Source organism: Macaca thibetana, chromosome 14 (assembly GCF_024542745.1).
Source record: "Macaca thibetana thibetana isolate TM-01 chromosome 14, ASM2454274v1, whole genome shotgun sequence".
Lineage (NCBI taxonomy): Eukaryota > Metazoa > Chordata > Mammalia > Primates > Cercopithecidae > Macaca > Macaca thibetana.
This window is the reverse complement of record NC_065591.1, coordinates 62302774-62320546: the sequence shown is the minus strand read 5'-3', so window position 1 is coordinate 62320546 and position 17773 is coordinate 62302774. Positions and strand designations below refer to the sequence as shown.

The window sequence follows — 17773 nt, the reverse complement described above, 5'->3', positions numbered from 1 at the left end:
TTTGAATGAGCAATTTCACTTCTAGTTGCATACTTCAAATAAATGGTTTATACATCCACCAAAAATGTCTGAAGATGCTTATAGCAGCTGTATTCATAACACCTAAAATATGGAAACAACCCAAATATCTGTCAATCAAAGATTAAACAAAATTTGCCACACTTATGCAATAGAATGCTGTTCATCAAAAATAAAAAAGAATGAAGAACTGAAAAAAAGCAAATACAGAAATAGTATTGTGGAAGTATGAAGCACATGATGAAGAGTAAATAAGGAGCAGAATCTAATGCTTTAATATAGTTGGGGGAAAGATGACCTACAAAAAAACCCAGTAAAATTCGTTTTAGTCTACGCAGACTTAACAGTGAATTGGTGAGATTTTCAAACAGTTTCTACAAACCAGGTTGTGTTCTAAGGGTTATTATGCTCTAAGTAGTTTTTTTCTGAGCATTTAAAAGGGTTAGTTTAATACAGTGGATAAAACTACTAGCTCTGTAGCCAGCAAGGAGAACCGGTAGCCTTATCCACTGTATTAAGAAACTAACCCTTAAAAATGTTTAGAGAAAATTAGAGCACAGTAATTCTGCATATAGTTGTGAACCAAAAGTATCCGAGACAGGTCTCAATCAATGTAGAAAATTTATTTTGCCAAGGTTAAGGACACACCTGTGGCACAGCTTCGGGAGGTCCTGATGACTTGTGCCCAACATAGTCGGGGTACAGCTTGCTTTTATACATTTTAGGGAGGCATGAGACATCAATCAATAAGTTTAAGATATATATTTTATTGGTCTGGACAGGCAGGACAACTCAAAGTAGGAGCTTCCAGGTCATGGGAAGATAAGATACAAAAGATTGCATTCTTTTGATCAACCTTTCACTAAATACACAATTTACACATGAGGGAGTGGGTAGGGGAGTAGTCACTTATGCCTTAGTCTGACTCAGTGAATCTGCATTTTTACATAAGCAATAGGGCAGGTGTGCATTTGTCTCAGGTGAGCAAAGGGATGACTTCCAGTTCTGTTCCTTTTTTCACAGCCTTGAAGATAAGCTATCAATTTTCATTGCCAGGGTGAAATTCAGCAGAACTGTTTTAGGGTAAAGATCTTGCGGCCCACAGAGAAGGCAGGTATGTAGTTTTTTTTAACGTTGTAGCTACCTTTTACAGGAATAAAATGGGAGGCAGGTTTGCCTGATACAGTTCCCAGCCTGACTTTTTCTTTTGGCTTAGTGATTTTGGGGTCTCTAGATTTATTTATTTTTCACATAGTCAGTACAGCAATGAAGTATAACAAAAAAAAAGAAAGAAGTTTTAGACAGGGAACACAGCAAATTTATCATTTACATACTTTTTTTGAAATGAAAAATCCTGGAATATATGCTTTAGCAAATGAAATTGGTATATAATAAATTTCAACAATTGATAAACCGAGTATAAATTAAAACTACTTATGGATGCTATGTAAAATAATTCCAGGACTACAACAATCTGACATGCCTCAAGAAACGCAGAACATATTAGAATGTTGCACAAAATATGGCCTCAGATATGAGTGATGTCAGAAATTCAGAATTCAGGCTCCATTTCAGTCCTTACGAGTCAGAATTTTCATTTTAACAAGATCTTGAGGATATTTACATGTTCACTCAATTTTACAAGCATTTAATTTTCCTTATAAACAAATAACTGTAATTTGAGATCTTTCTACTTTTTTTGACGTAGGCTTTTATTGCTATAAACGTCCCTCCCATACCGCTTTTGCTGTCCCATAGGTATTTGTATATTGTACTTCCATTTTCATTTGTCTAAATAAATTTTTAAATTTTTCTGTTGATTTTTTATCAACTTATTGGTTGTTCAGGAAGATGTTTAATTTCCATGTATTTGTATTTTCCACGGTTTCTCTATATTGATTTCTAGTTTTATACCATTGTTTTCAGAAATAATACTTGATATGATTTTGATCTTCTCAAATTTGTTAAGATTGGTTCTGTGGCCTAACAGATGATCTATCCTGGAGAATGTTTCATATGCAATCTAGAAGAATATGCATTCTGCAACTGCTGGATGAAATGTCTGTTAGGTCCGTTTGGTCTAGAGTGTAATTTAAATCCAATGTTTCTTTATTGGTTTTCCGTCTGGGTGATTTGTTCATGAAGTCCTCTACTATTATTATTGCAGTTCCTCTCTTTAAGTCATTTGTGAGATAATCTTAAAAAAAAAAAAAAAAAAGCTTTTCTTTTCTTGGTCATCAGACAAAACGAAAGATAATTTAAATTCTAGAGACAACATAAAAGTTGTTCCAGAAACTATGGTCCAAAATAAACAGAAAATTGACGTGATTATGGACCACTGAATTAATATTAAAGGAAATAATTGATTTTCTTTTGATGAATGGGTGCCTTTTTTTTTTTTTTTTTTTTTTTTTTTTTTTTTTGAGACGGAGTCTCGCCCTATTAACCAGGCGGGAGTGCAGTGGCGCTATCTCGGCTCACTGCAAGCTCCGCCTCCCAGGTTCACGCCATTCTCCTGGCTCAGCCTCCAGAGTAGCTGGGACTACAGGCGCCCGTCACCACGCCCGGCTAATTTTTTGTATTTTCAATAGGGACGGGGTTTCACCGTGTTAGCCGGGATGGTCTCGATCTCCTGAGCTCTTGATCTGCCTGCCTCGGCCTCCCAAAGTGCTGGGATTACAGGCGTGAGCCACCACGCCCGGCCGAGGTGCCTTCTTTTATAGTGGCATGTTTAGTGACATAGGATGATGTGTCATTATTTTTCTAATCATACCATATATGTATGTATTCCGTGTTGTATAATTATTTAATTATATTTTAATAATTTTTTTGTTGCTTTTGAAGCTCGAATAACCTAAACAAATATATAATCATAGCTATAAAATTGTATGTAAATTTTTATATATGGCCTAGGAAAGTATTATACTACAGGGGACTAAATTTGGGAAAGGAGAGGGAAGAGAAGAAGGAAAGTGTAAGGGCATTTATTCCTTGCACTCTGCGTAGCAGGAAGTAGAGTTTAAAGTTAATGGAGGTTGAGCATGGTGATTTACCCCTGTAATTTCAGCACTTTGGGAGGCCAACGCTGGAGGATATCTTGAGCCTAGGAGTTTGAGACCGGACTGGACAATGTAATGGGACCCCTTCTCTACAAAATAAATAAATACATAAAGACAGATGTGGCGGTATGCACCTGTAGTCCAAGTTGCTAGGGATGCTGAGGTGGAAGGATTGCTTGAGCTTGGGAGGTCAAGGCTGCAGTGAGCCATGATTGTGCCATTGCACTGCAGTCTGGAGTGAGACTGGAGTGAGACTGCATCTTAAAAAACAAACAAACAATCAACAAACGAAAATCTACAAAACTTTTTCACATTTTGGGGAAAAAATGGAAAAAAAATTTATATCCATTTAAAATATTATAAAGATAATACAATAATTAAAAGGAAGCTGTAAACATATTATTTGGATCTGCTTCAGTCTACTGTGAGGAATCTCCTGGGAATTTCTAGTCAGTACACCTAGGGTCGAGTCCCAAGTGTCTGTTGGCAGCACGGTTGGGTTATATGCAGGGCTTCTTAGGGAAGGCCAGGTCTAAGAGGCATCTACAAATACACTTGGCTGGACAGTGAGTAGAAAGGGCACGTCTTCCTCTGTTGGGAGCCAAGTAAGGTATGAGAGTGTGAGAAAAAGCAGACCAAGAAGGCAGAGACTGTTGAGGCCTAAACTGGGGGCAAGAGAGAGTAGAAAGGGAGGAATGGGAAGTGGAGAGGCAAGTGCTCAGAGGCAAAGGACTGCAAATCCGGGGTAGAAATATTGGGAAGCAGGGTTCAGAGTGACAGGCTCAGATGAAAGGGTGTGGGAATTAGTGACATATCAGCAAGTAGTTTGCTAACAAATATTTCTTCTGGGCTAGATAAGTTTGAAAAGAAAGAAATAATCTCTTCTTTAACATTTGTAGAACTCAAAAATCAAAACACATACTCTTGTTTGCTTTATTGGTAAATATTTTTTCCATCATTGCCATTTCTTCTATGCTAGATTTTATTTCTTAGGCTACTTTGGTGATTGTTTTCTTATAAAATCATCTATTTTATGTATGTCATCAAACATATTATAATTTTTGCATACTATTCATTATATTTAAAGTTATATTTCTCTAATCATAGCTTTACTATTATTTTCATTTTTCATCCTTTTTGTAAAATTTTCTTGACTGTCTTTGAAAAAAGATTCATTATATTCTTTTTAAATAATCAACTTTGGTTTTATTTTTAACTCATTCATTTATGCCTTTCATGTTTGTTAATTGCTTCTTTTGACATTTATTTAATTATAATCCTAGCTTCTTAAACTGAGAACTTAGAAACTTAATATTTTTCCAGCATTTTTTCCTATAGTCTTCAAGCTATAAGTTGTTTTGGATGTCACCTTGCCTCACAGTTTCTGCTATGTGATATTATCATTGTTATTCAGTTTAAAAGATTGTTTTTCTCATTTATGTGTTTCTAGAATAGAGAAGGTACTTCATAAGTGGATGTTGTTATTGCTTTTGGAGTCTTTCATTTTATATTATTATATTAATGTTACTACATTAATAAAATACAGTATTAGGCTAATTCAATAGTCCAGGTTAGACAGTGAGTTGATTTGGAAAAGAGTATTTTGTACTCAGATAAAGACAAGTTGGAAGAATAAAGAGAGATATTAGAGGTTGAATAGAAAAGATTGGAACAGGTGTTGGTTAAAAAATAAGAGCACAGGATGACTCCTAGATTTCTGATTTAGAAAATTGGGTCATTTTTATGAAAGTTATAAGCTTTATACAGAAGATGGTATAGGAGGAAAAACAGTTGTAAGAGAACATAATCAATTTGGTTTTGAAGATACGAGGTTTTTTTATTTACCCACGAAAAATCTAGATGGAAATGTCCAGAATAAAGTTTTATCTTCAGACATGGAACCTGAACACCAAAACTGATTTTCAGAAATTCTTGAAATTTATTATTGTATAGGTGAAATATGAGGCTGTGAAAATGGGGGAGATAATTTTACAAGTGACTTGAGAATAGGCAAAGGGTACATCTCTAAAGAATGCCAAATACAAGGTTGGAAAACATAAGGTACCCTGAAGGGGCGGGGGAAAGAAATAAGAAACCTGAGAATAGTCAGATAAAGAGTTGACTAGTGGGAGAATATTAAGAGAGATTGGTATTATAAAATAATGAGGGGGAGAAAATTTCCAGAATCACCAACAAAATATGTGTTGTTGAAAGAATTAGATGGTCACTGAAATGAGTCAACTGATTTTTTGTTTGTTTGTTTGTTTTTTTCTTTTTGAGACAGGGTTTCTCTCTGTCACTCAGGCTGGAGTACAGTGACACAACCATGACTCACTGCAATCTTGACTTCTGGGCTCAAGAAATTCTCCTACTTCAGCTTACCAGGTAGTTGGGACCCACAGGCATGTACCACCTTGCCTGGCTAATTTGTAAACTTTTTTGTAGAGATGGGGTTTCCCTATGTTACCCATGCTGGTCTTGAACTCCTGGGCTCAAGTGATCCTCCCGCCTCAGCCTCCCAAAGTGTTGGGATAACAGGCGTGAGCCCTGTGCCTGGCCTCAACTGAATTTGACAGTTCCATTTTGGTATTATTTTCCATAGTGGATATAGCCTGGATACCTGATTTTCTTGGCTCTTTGCATACAGGAACTATCAATATTAAGACTACTTTCCAGAGAAGCCGAAAGAGCTTCATATCTCCACAATTCACATGGAATTAACATTTGACACATCAGACTCCCCTCCAAGGATGCCACACTGACCATAGTATGTCTCCTTAAAATCATATACCTGGATGGAGCCTTTGTCAGACTGGTTTAGAAATTCCTTTTATGCATTCCTCAGCTTTATGGAGTGAAGGCATTGAGGTTAGACATGCAGGTTTCATCCTCAGTTCTTCTACTGCCTAACTGCATAATTTGGGGCAAATTACTTAATCAATGTAAATATCAGCTTCTTCATATGTTTATTAGGGATAAGAAATTTATTTTCTTTGTTGAATAATTATAATGATTGGATCATATTATGGATATGAAGATAATTGTGTCTGGCATATGGCACATGTTCAAGAAATGCCGGCTATTGTGTTTTTTTGAATTTTGATATTAGCCTGTGGTATTATTTATCATAGTGTAGTGCTTAATTTATTGTAGTAAAATTATGGCAAGATTTGCCTTTTTTCCTCCATTCCTTCCCTTTCTTCTTTCCCTTCTTCCCCACTCCCTCCCTTCTTCCTCCGATTCCTCCTCCTCCTCTTGCTTTCTTCCTCTTCCCCCTTGTGCTCTTACCTGCTTCCACCTTCACTAGTCTTTCTCTTTCTCCTCCTTCTTTTCTTCCTCCTCTGTCATCTTTGTCTCTCTCTTTTCTCCAACTTTCTTACTGTTGTGCTTTCTCTCAATATTTAGGCAGTGCTCATAAAAAAGGATGAGTTTGAGTCCTTTGTAGGGACTTGGATGCAGCTGGAATCCATCATTCTTAGCAAACTATCACAAGAACAGAAAACCAAACACCGCATGTTCTCACTCATAGGTGGGAACTGAACAATGAGATCACTTGGACTCAGGAAGGGGAACATCACACACAGGGGCCTATCATGGGGAGGGGGGAGGGGGGAGGGATTGCATTGGGAGTTATACCTGATGTAAATGACGAGTTGATGGGTGCAGCACAGCAACATGGCACAAGTATACATATGTAACAAACCTGCACGTTATGCACATGTACCCTACAACTTAAAGTATAATAATAATAAATAAATTAAAAAAAATATTTAGGCAGTGCTTTATAAAGATAACATTGGGTGATTTTTGCTGAGTCTTAGTTTGCTCATCTGCAAAATTCATGTACGATCTATCTCCAAGAGTTGGTGTATGGATGAAATTATATAATGCATATAAAATGTCAACAACACAGCGAGCTCCAAACAAGTGGGATCAATATTTATTTTTCTTAGGGTGTTTTTTTGGACCACCCTATTACCACATATGTGGGCCTGTGTGTCCCAGGGATGTTTTTGGCATTCTTCTGGATATTTTCAAAGGAAGTATAAAAACATTCACATTTCAAACATGACTTAGTTTGCTCAGTGTTTTATTCCAGAATCAAAATTTATTTTGAACAAGTACTGGGAACCAGATTTCTCATAATATTGTTTAGGTATTTTACTAGGGATTTATATTGGCAGACATAACTTAATTGTAATGTTTATTGCTACTAAGGAGAATTATAGACTTAATATACTTAAGAAAATTTGATGTGGCACAGTTCAGGGAATTCACTTTTCTCCATAAATGTGAAACACTGACAGACTTGGAGGGAAATGTGCAGCTCTGGGAAACTAAAATAAAATTCAAGTTATTTGAAAATTAGAAATAATAACTCGGTGAGTCTTGAAGTGCCAAAGAGATGTTATAAGTGATAAGCTACGTATTATGTGTTATGTTAAATGACTGAAACATCCCTGTCTTCTCAGTCTTTCCCTATGTTGGTCCTCAATAATAGCAATGCTCAGCCTCTGATCTTTTTCCTGACTGGCATTCCAGGCCTGAAAGGCACCCAGTACTGGATCTCTATCCCTTTTTGTCTCCTGTATGTTGTCGCCCTCTCTGGAAATAGCATGATCCTGTTTGTGGTCCTCTGTGAACAGAGCCTCCATAAGCCTATGTATTGTTTCCTCTCTATGCTTTCAGTCACAGACCTGAGCTTGTCCCTGTGTACACTTTCTACTACCCTTGGTGTCTTCTGGTTTGAAGCCCAAGAAATCAGCCTAAATACCTGCATTGCTCAGATGTTCTTTCTACATGGATTTACTTTCATAGAGTCTGGGGTTCTACTAGCCATGGCCTTTGATCGTTTTGTGACCATCTGAGACCCACTGAGATACACTACCATTTTTACCAATGCCCGAATTGCCAAGATTGGGATAAGCATGTTGATAAGAAATGTTGCCGTCAGGTTGCCAGTTGTGGTCTTTGTGACGAGGTTGTCCTTCTGCAGTTCTATGGTCCTTTCACATTCTTACTGCTACCATGTTGATCTCATCCAACTCTCCTGCACAGACAACAGGATCAACAGCATCCTTGGTCTGTTTGCGCTTTTCTCCACTACAGGGTTTGACTGCCCTTGTATCCTGCTCTCCTATATCCTGATCATTCGATCTGTCCTCAGCATCGCTTCCTCAGAGGAGAGGCAGAAAGCCTTCAACACCTGCACATCCCACATCAGTGCTGTTGCCATCTTCTACATCCCTCTCATCAGTTTGTCTCTTGTCCATCACTATGGCCATTCAGCACCTCCATTTGTCCACACCATCATGGCCAATGTATTTCTGCTAATCCCTCCTGTGCTCAACCCTATTATCTACAGTGTGAAGACTAAGCAGATTCGAAAGGCCGTTATCAAGGTCTTAATTCAGAAGCAGTTTCAAATCTAATCATCAGTTATTTCTGATTAGAGATAAAGCCATTTATTTACTAAGTGCTTTGCTAGAATGGAGTAATTGTCCCAGAGTGCCCAAACACGCCTTCAACAGTCCAAACTAAGCAACTTACAGGTTATATGACATTTATTTAGTCAACTTCTTTGTCAATAAATTCATGTCATTGCCAACTAAATTATGATTTTTTTATTTCAATATGAAGTGAAGAAATATACATAAACAATTAATTATATGTGTAAGCAGTATGAAAGCTACATAAAGTATTAATTCAGGCTCTGTGTACAATTATAAAAGTTCACATTTAATGTGAGAAACTTTCTAAATAATTCAGTTATTTTCTGAATGACTCACAGAAAACACTTTAATTAGTTTCTTTTCTTGAAATTCTTGATTATTTGTGCAATTCCAAAATAGACATTTTATAGGGTGGATCCTAAAATACACATCAATGTAATTCCACGTTGGGTCTTATCTAGATGGAATTATTTTGCCCTTTATTATGTGCAGGGGCTGCCTAATGTAAATGCAAGTTACCATATTATGTGCTCAGCATCAGTTACTGCTGCTGTTAGCTGAAGAGTTGAAAGTTGATAATTACATTGTTAACATTCTAGGAGTAAGGATAACACTATTTTTCATTCTTTTTTAAACCAAGAGTTGCCTTGGTATAAGAGAACCTGTACTTTTGGCTCACGTTTCTCTCTATCTCTGATTTTATGGCTTCATTTATGGGATCATTGGACTAGCAATGGCAGAGCAAAGGCTGGCTGATATCCACACATACATACTTTTTAGATATATTTATAGCTGGTTATTGAGTCCCTCCTCTGAAGTGAATACTCTCTAGTGAATATTAACATGAGACACAGAACTTTTCATCCTTTGTGTCCACTTCAATAGCACATCACACACAGACTTTCTTACATCTCTTCTAACAAAGTTGCTAGTTCCATCTACTGACAAATTATCCAGGCCTTTCAGCAAGGTCCACTAGTCCATGTATATCCACAGACTTCAGACAACTTCTCCTCCAAACAAAGTTAACAACCAAGAGTGCTATTCACAACTCTGCCCTTTGAAAGTGTTTTCCTTCACCACTCTCCTTTATGCCATTCAAATGTAGTGCTGTTGTGCCACTGCACACAATTTTTGGTTAGCATCAACTTGTCTACCAATCTATTCATGAACCAAGCCTGAGTATTTTCCTCCTTTTCCAGAAACTTATCAGAAAAACCCCAGTGAGGCCATGGATGTGAATTAATGAAGAGACATCCATACAACAGTGACAACTGTCATACAATTCTGGGCCAACTATTCACATAAATTATTTGTGCTTTTTGACCTTGTGCATCATTATACATACAATAATTGCTCAAATGTCTCAGATAGGATAACAACATAAGAATTTTTCCTGTTGCTAAGTATATTATCCTCAATTATATGATTAAGCATCTGAAGAATAACCACAAGTAAAGCCAAAACATTATTGGGCTGACTATGAGATAAACGTTCATAACTCCATTAATCACTCTCAGTAATCTTATAAGTTAACAAAAAGAGAGCATGATGACATGTTTGAGTGAACAAACTCTTTAAGAACTCTTAGATATAACCTTAGATAACCTGTATCTAAGAGTCCTTAAAGAGTTGGATGTTCTTCTTTGTTTAATGAACAGTTACATTTGTAAATGACCTTAGGTTGTTTGGGGGGAAATCTGGATAATTTTTATTACATACTGGCAGTAACATTGCGGGATGCTTTGTGGGGGAGACTAAGACTCATATTCAATTAATGGGCACCGTACACATGAAGTGACTTACATATTTACACAGGTTAAGGGATCATGGCTTCCCATTATATGGCTGATGTCAGCCTGGTGCTTAGAAGTTCTCTATTGTAAATGTATACTGGGTACATCCTAGAAGATTGTTCATTTAGCTTGTCTCCAGGAAGACTATCATATATTGCAACATATCACACTGGGTCCCATCACTCTGATAGCCATTCTAGCCTTTCTATCCTCTATAAAAACTATACCCACTTATATGATTGTTAAGTACTGCCATGTGGTCTCAGAATTCCTTCATTCTCATTGTTAATAGGAAGCCCATTTCCACAGAAGCATCTTTCATTGTTAGGTGTAGCCTACGGAGTACGGCAACTGCTGACCTTTGAAACGAACCAGACTTCCTCTTACAAATACATTCTTTGTGGCCTCCATGAAGCCATTTCTCTTCCCTCATGGAGAAAATAATCATGTGGTAAATTCTCTTGTCCCATAATGATAAATCAGTTCTAACATGTCAGCTTCCCTGATATTTCTATAGTCCACATTTTGCCAAGAATATTTGCCATCTCCACCTAATTTTCTGTGGTCATTATATCCAGTCTTAAAACAACCATCTCAGTAGTGCATTAGCACAGTTTCTGGGTATCCTTGATGTAATATTGCACCTCAAATCATGGGTCAATGCCTTCATGTCAATAAACTTTTCTCTATGTTAATTAATATTCATACTACCACATACTTCCACTGCTGCCTGGATTTAACACCTTCAAGATCCACTCTCCTCATTTGATTCCAGTGAGTCCAATTAAGTAGGTTCTGCAATGTCTTGAGTAAATAAACTATTTTCTTTAAAAATGGGAAATGATAGGGCAGTTCCTTTCGAGGAAAGGTATCAGTTGTGAGGCATCACACTCAGGTTTGGTTTGTGTAAGGTCTCCAGACAGTAATAAATGAATTATCTTTGAAAAGTAAGAAGGGATCTGCTTCTTCTGGCAGAAAATATTCAAAAGTTTCAAGATTTGAAGACTTATTCACTCAATTGTCAACATTCCAGGAATGAGGATCTCATCATTTTCCCATTACTGTATTTCTAGACTTTTTCAAGGTTTTTGACTTTATCACAGAACATCTGTTAAAACTGAGCAGTCTGCCTTGCAGCTCTGCCACCCTTTTAGTTAAATCCTTTGCCTGATTTTTAGAGCTGTATAATCTATGTCTGAATGAGATAAAGGTTTCTGTCAGTGTTCCTACAGAGAACATTTGATTTTTGTGGCATACCCTGCATTGTGAGTTGGATGTCCCAATCTGATTAGCTCTTACTTCAAGATTTCTGAGGCAGATAATAAAATCAGCCCATTCTATAATCTTTAGATGTTTTAGGTAGAAATGGAGGACTATATTCAAGATCCATAGTTACCATATGACCTAATACTTTACCTTTCACCTGAACTTCAACCAGTCAATCACAAATGAGTGTGTTAGTAATTTGCCATAGAATTTCAAGGATTATTGTCAGCCCTCTGACCACTAGCAATCAGATTTATCAATTGACCATGTTAATGATAATATGCTTCCAGGGACCATGAACGAGGAACAACTGGAGTTAAAGAAGGAGGAAGAATAAGATGATAGAAAACACCTCATTGAGTTTGATGCTGCATTAATCAGGGTTCAATCAAAAGCCAGAAATCATACAATAATTTTAACAGGAAAAATTTAATGTAGAGAATTATTAACAAGGACCTAAAATAGTGGGGAAATTAGCTTGTTAGATAGAATTACAAAGAATTCAGTAGAAACAGCTGTAAGAGGCACCCATTACCCCAAGGGCTGGGATAAAGTCCCCAAGGAGGACTCCTTTCCTTGCACTAGGCTGAAGTCACAAAAGTGCCTTGTCAGTGAGGTTTTCCATAAATCTGCCCTCTGATAGTTGCAAGAAAGGCCTTCCGTAAGAAGGTGCCAAGCCCCAGAACTCTCTAAGTGCAAGGGAAACTGCTGATTGCTGGGCACTGCTGTACCTGGGAACTGGAAAGACTGTTATTTCTAGGAGTATAATGAATTTCCATGTGTGGCTGTGCCTGGGGTGTCTCCAGCCTGTCTTCCCTGGGTAAGTTGAGTGACTACCTTGCTAGAAGACTAGTCTCATGGGGCCCGTGATGTGCACACACATATTCAGGGATAAGGAGAAGATACAGAAGAAGCTATCTCAGCTGCAGTGCTGGCCTATTATGCCTGTGGTTCCAGGTTATGCCGTTACTGTTTCAGTGGAGAGCTGGAGAACAAGTTCAGTGGTGAAATGCTGAAGAAAGCTATGAACTGCTGGAACCAAGCCCTGGAGGAAACACACCGAGTCAAGCAAGAAGAAAATTCGTAATTTGTAGGAGTCTGGTTGGCAAACCACAATAAAACCAGAAAGAGAAAAACCTCTTCTTTTCCTTTCAGTGTGCCTCCACTACCCTCTACTGACAAATCTTAACATTGTACCAGCTGGCAAAACATTATAAGGCCCAACGTCTTCATCACAGAGCAGGTAAAAAGGAATTTGGAGGTTGAGAAATGGCACATCAATAATAATTCAGATACCATTATGGGTGACTATTGCCTAATCCTACAGGGTCACCTCTGAAGCCTTATCAAATATGTCTCAGGATACTCGACCCAGGAAAATAAAAAAGACAGAAACAATTTATCCATTGGATCCTTTTTCCCATTGCTCAAAGTCTACCTCACGAATCCTTAATTCTCCCCATTTCTGGGTTGTACATACATGAATACCAAGTAAGTACATGTAGATATCTCATCATTCAGTGTCAGGCATGGGGCAAGAAACAAGAGATACATGGCACGGGCCTAGGCTGAGATGTTTTCAGATTCTTCCGGTGTACAGCCAGCCAATGACTAAATGGGTCTGATTGCTGCAACAGTGATTGGAAAATGAGGCTAAAATATTTGCAGTGATGCACTAGAAGTAGCGAATTCACAGGGTCAGCTCAAACCTTGATGCTCTATCCTGGAGAGCTTATAGGTTCACAGAAAATGCAGTCACCTCAGAATGAGGTATGAGCTATTTCTTCTGCTGTACTGGAAATCTATCCTTGTTCTTTGTTATTGTTTTTGGTGCAAGCTCTGTTATGTAATCCCATAAGTCAATTAAAATGATATGCTTACCAACTTGTTTCCTCTTTTTTAAAACTCCAAATAGAGAAGAAAAATGATCCTGAAAAAGATATCCACGTGCCAAGTCTTTTAGAAAATATGGGGATAGCTCCAGGGCAATGGAGAAAGTGCTATGAGCACATAAAGTATACAGAAGTGGTCTCAGGAAGGCTGCTGAGAGAAAAATCTTTCTGCAGGAAATATTTATTATTACTAAGTTTACACCCTTTTATGTTAAAATGATGATATTAGCAATAATATTATTATTTATTTATTGTTATTAACAATAAATAAAAAGGAGAAGTAAAGGAAAGCAGAAATGGAGGAGGAAGAGCTAGGGCAGCAAGTCAAATCGGATAAAAAATAGAAGAAAGATAATAGATTTTATTTCATTTTTTTCTTAAAAATCACCTAAATTTAGCCTTTCCAAGTGAGAGTTCTAATTGTTTTGTTCCCTAAAAAAAATAACAAACAAACAAACAAAAAAACCCACAACAAAACAAAAACAAACTTGTAATTTTTTCATAGTTCTAGTTGCTTTTTTGACCTGGTGACCCTGTAGCCTTTTCTAGATCTGAAGACCAATTAATTTTCCACTCAAAATGATGTAGATACATGTCAGGAAGTAACAGAAGGATCTACCATAAGGCAAACATGAGCTATATGATTCCATTATGATTCTGGCCTGATGCTGGAAAAAATACATCAACATTAGAAACTTGCACTCCTTTTGGTAATACTCTAGTTAAAATATACATTTTTTTCCGAATGTGAAAAATCAAATTGAATTATGTCTCCTATCTGTGTATGAGAATAGGAATGTGAGGAACTAGTGCTCCTCATTTTTCGAAGCCAGTGTAGACTGAAGAGGTGCTCCTCATTACCTGCTAAAAACTGCTCTAGGTTTAGGTTCAAGGTTTTCTGGAAGTTTACCTCTGAAAGTTTCTGAAAGCTTCTTGTATTGATTATCCCACTCACTGGTGATCCATAGTTGTCCTCTGAACTATAAGCTCAATAAAAGCAATGCATCTATTTTGGTCACCTGTGTTTCTCAGTAGTTGGAAACAATACATTGTTCATAATAGGTCATCAGGAAATACATATCAAATAAATGAAAGATGACGGCAATAGATATGCTGTTTGTGGTAGGTAACATAAGAATTGATGGGGAAAGGAAGAAAGTTTACTTGTACTATTTATTTTAGAAAGCGGGGGGAGATTTTTTTTTTTTTTTTTTTAAATATCAGAAAACGTGTTTTCCTAATGGGTGGAGGTTTGAATAAAGATTAAAGTTTGAATGAACAGAATCCTTTAGGATTATCTTCTCTAGTTAGGATAATCTAACTAGGTGTGCAATGCTCTCTTGGTTCGACATTTATGTGCCCCCTTTTCTAGGCATTCATTATATTTTCATAACAGCTGCAATTTTTCCTTTACAAATGCCAGGGCAATAAGTTGAGAAACCTAGGCTGAATATATTGGCTAGAATTACTGTAGGCCTTCATGGTTATTTTGTTCTGGTCCAGTAATAATAAAGAGGACCATTTCAGAGGATATTCTGTATCGCTTTTGTCTGTCATCCTCAGCAACCAGTTCTAAATGTATTCAGGGCCTAACAAATCTGGTTTCAGTCACCCTCCTGCCCTGGAGTGCCAGGGCTGCATCTGCCCAAGTCTAGTGAAGCCTTGAGTCTAGGGGACCTAAGGCTTTAGGAAAATAATACAGTGTTTAACTAGGACTGATATTTTCCTGAAGGCAGAATATTAGGTATCATAATCCTGACTATATTTCTACTGGCATGATTTTGTAGTAAAAGGCTACTAAATACCAGAAAATTCTGACCTTAAGTAGGGTTCACAGCTTTATCAAAGCTCTACAAATGAGCAAATCTTCAGAGGTGTTAAGCAACTAGGCCCATGTTATAGTATCAGTCTGCTAGTTTACTGGATTCTTTTCTCCAATTTTCTGCCTGCCCTAACTGATGACGACAGCCCCCAACTCCATCACATCACCTCTTGTATTAACCTGAAGATGAAGTCATCATTGTTGGCTGTCTAAGTTGGTTCATTTATCTGATATACTTTGTTTCAGGCCAATAGTATTTTACTAAATCTTATGCTCTGTTTTCTTTATCTGAAAATCATATGCCCCTGCACAACATACCAGCAGAATTATACAATTTATTTATTTCTAATTTTCAAAGGTAGTGGGCTGAACAATTTCTCTTCTGAATGTGAGGGTCTGAGTTATTAAGCATGTTGTAACCCTGGGTATTACTTTTTGTTTTGTGAGATTAAGTGCCTTTGAGGACCAATAAATGTTACGGGGCTAGATATAAGACAATGCAGAAAGAGGGAGCCTATGATAAATTAGAGACCTTGTCACCTACCTAAAGCCATCACATTACAAATCTATTTAGACATTGTGATGACCAAACACAACACATTTGCGGGCAGGATTCCACCTCAAGTCTGCCTGTCTCTGACCTCTGTGACTGGCTTATGTTGAGCCTTTTAAGGTATACACTGAATCTTAGATAGAGCCATTGCTGGATTTGGGCTGTCTTTGATAATGCCTTAGAGTGACTGTCCCCAAATCCTGCACCTGTGTGGAAACAGGATCACATCAGTTAAAGCCTTCACTGTGATTCAGAGCCTGCTCACTTAGGAGAGCTCATTATTGAAAGACATTTATGAGACAAATCAAAGCAAAATCAAAACAAAAGTCATTGTTCCCAGGGGACTAGATGTCTATTAATTCTCAAGAGGACATTCCTCTGCTAACAAAGAGTATGAGGATATAAACAAAGGTGCAGATTCCCGACAGAGTGCTGGAACAGAGAAGCTGCAGCAGCTGTAGGATCTGAAGGCTTCCCATTCTTGGTCTGGAATTAGGTAGCTAGAAGCCTGGTAAGTGTTCTGGTGAAAGAAATTGAATTTCCTTAGGATGGTTTTATCTTTTCCAATGAAAACACTGTAGTTTTGTAGACAACCCTATATCTTTCAGAAGAATGGAGGTAAAAATGTTTCATGGGTGTTCAACCTAAGAGATCAAGGTACATTTTGGACAAGGTTTATGGCTGAAAAGACTAGTGTCCTTATGTAGCATGGGGTACTTACTTGTATCTACGTGATGAATACAGTTGAATACAGCAATGTTGCCAGTAGTGACTCATTTATGGAGTTACCGGAGTTAGGTTGGAAGCTTGTCAACAAAGGCCTCAGGCATGAAACCTTGGGAATGGCCCATTTTGAGGGGATTCATTGAAGGGAGAGGGATGTTGTGTTATCACTTTTTTCTCTGTCAGAATTCTGCTCCTCTGACAAGGACAGGTTGTTAGCCACACCACTGGAGCTTTTTATTCTACAGCTCTTGAAAGGAAAGTTACCCGAAGTGTCACTAATGCTGACGCTAGGAGTATGAACAGTATCAAACCCAAATTCCAGAGACAGACACCTGCACTGGTCACCATTCTGAAGGGTAGACACAGAGAAGCCAAGTGCAGTAGGAAAAAAGAATCCATGAACAGACAAAGACAAGAGCTATGACCATTCTGAGCAGGGCCAGTAGCAGTTGCACTGTAAGGTGGCGAGTACTTTAAACACATACAAATGGCATCTGTGTTATGGGATGCATAACAAGGAAGCGTTGGTCACATATAACACTAAGCCTGCCTCATAGCTCCTAACTCAGGTCAACATGAGGCAAAGGTCCTTAAATTTTTTTTGCAGCATATAGAATAGCTACTATTTCCCCTTTCCTTCACTACTTTCTATTTTTATCCACCACTTTCTAGTTTCTTCTAGCTGAATGCAACCTCCTCTTTACCCTTGCCAAGACATGCTCGGAGACGTTCCATGAAAGGACAAATGATCACACATGGCCATCCTCTCTGCACCACTTAAGGTAGTCTCTTGCTGTCACTAGCCATCTAAGTCATGAGAGCTGGGTCAGAGGAGCTCTTCCTCCTCCGGTCACTGAGGTGCTGTGCTTACTCACACTGCCCTGCCTCAGGCTACTGTCAAGATCTGGCAAACGGTGTTTGCTACCAGACTTGAAGATCGCTCTGAGGTTTTGAGCCTATCTTTTTCTGTGAATACCCGAAAAGTGAATCATTTTACAATGTGTATAATTTTCAGGAACTTATCATCCCTACCACATATGCTTTGTATTCTCTTGTTTTTTATTTTAATAATATCCTTTAAAAATAGAAAAATCCCACATGTTGTATAAAACAGGCCATGGGCTGAGTTTGACTGCATTACAGTTCGCCAACCTCTGTCGTAGACCAATTCTATATATTTTCACAGTC

General features: G+C 37.7%; 3 protein-coding genes across 3 annotated transcripts in view; 2 read left to right on the top strand and 1 right to left on the bottom strand.

Moving 5' to 3' along the window:
• Positions 1-17773, top strand: part of MMP26 (matrix metallopeptidase 26) — a 355123-nt gene that overhangs the window by 122844 nt on the left and 214506 nt on the right. The window lies entirely within an intron of this gene.
• RHOG (ras homolog family member G) overlaps positions 1-17773 on the bottom strand; it is a 1041648-nt gene that overhangs the window by 866186 nt on the left and 157689 nt on the right. The window lies entirely within an intron of this gene.
• Positions 7523-8618, top strand: LOC126936486 (olfactory receptor 51F2-like). The gene is given in 2 exon segments (XM_050759256.1): positions 7523-8497; positions 8499-8618. Coding segments are annotated over 2 exon segments (1095 nt in total).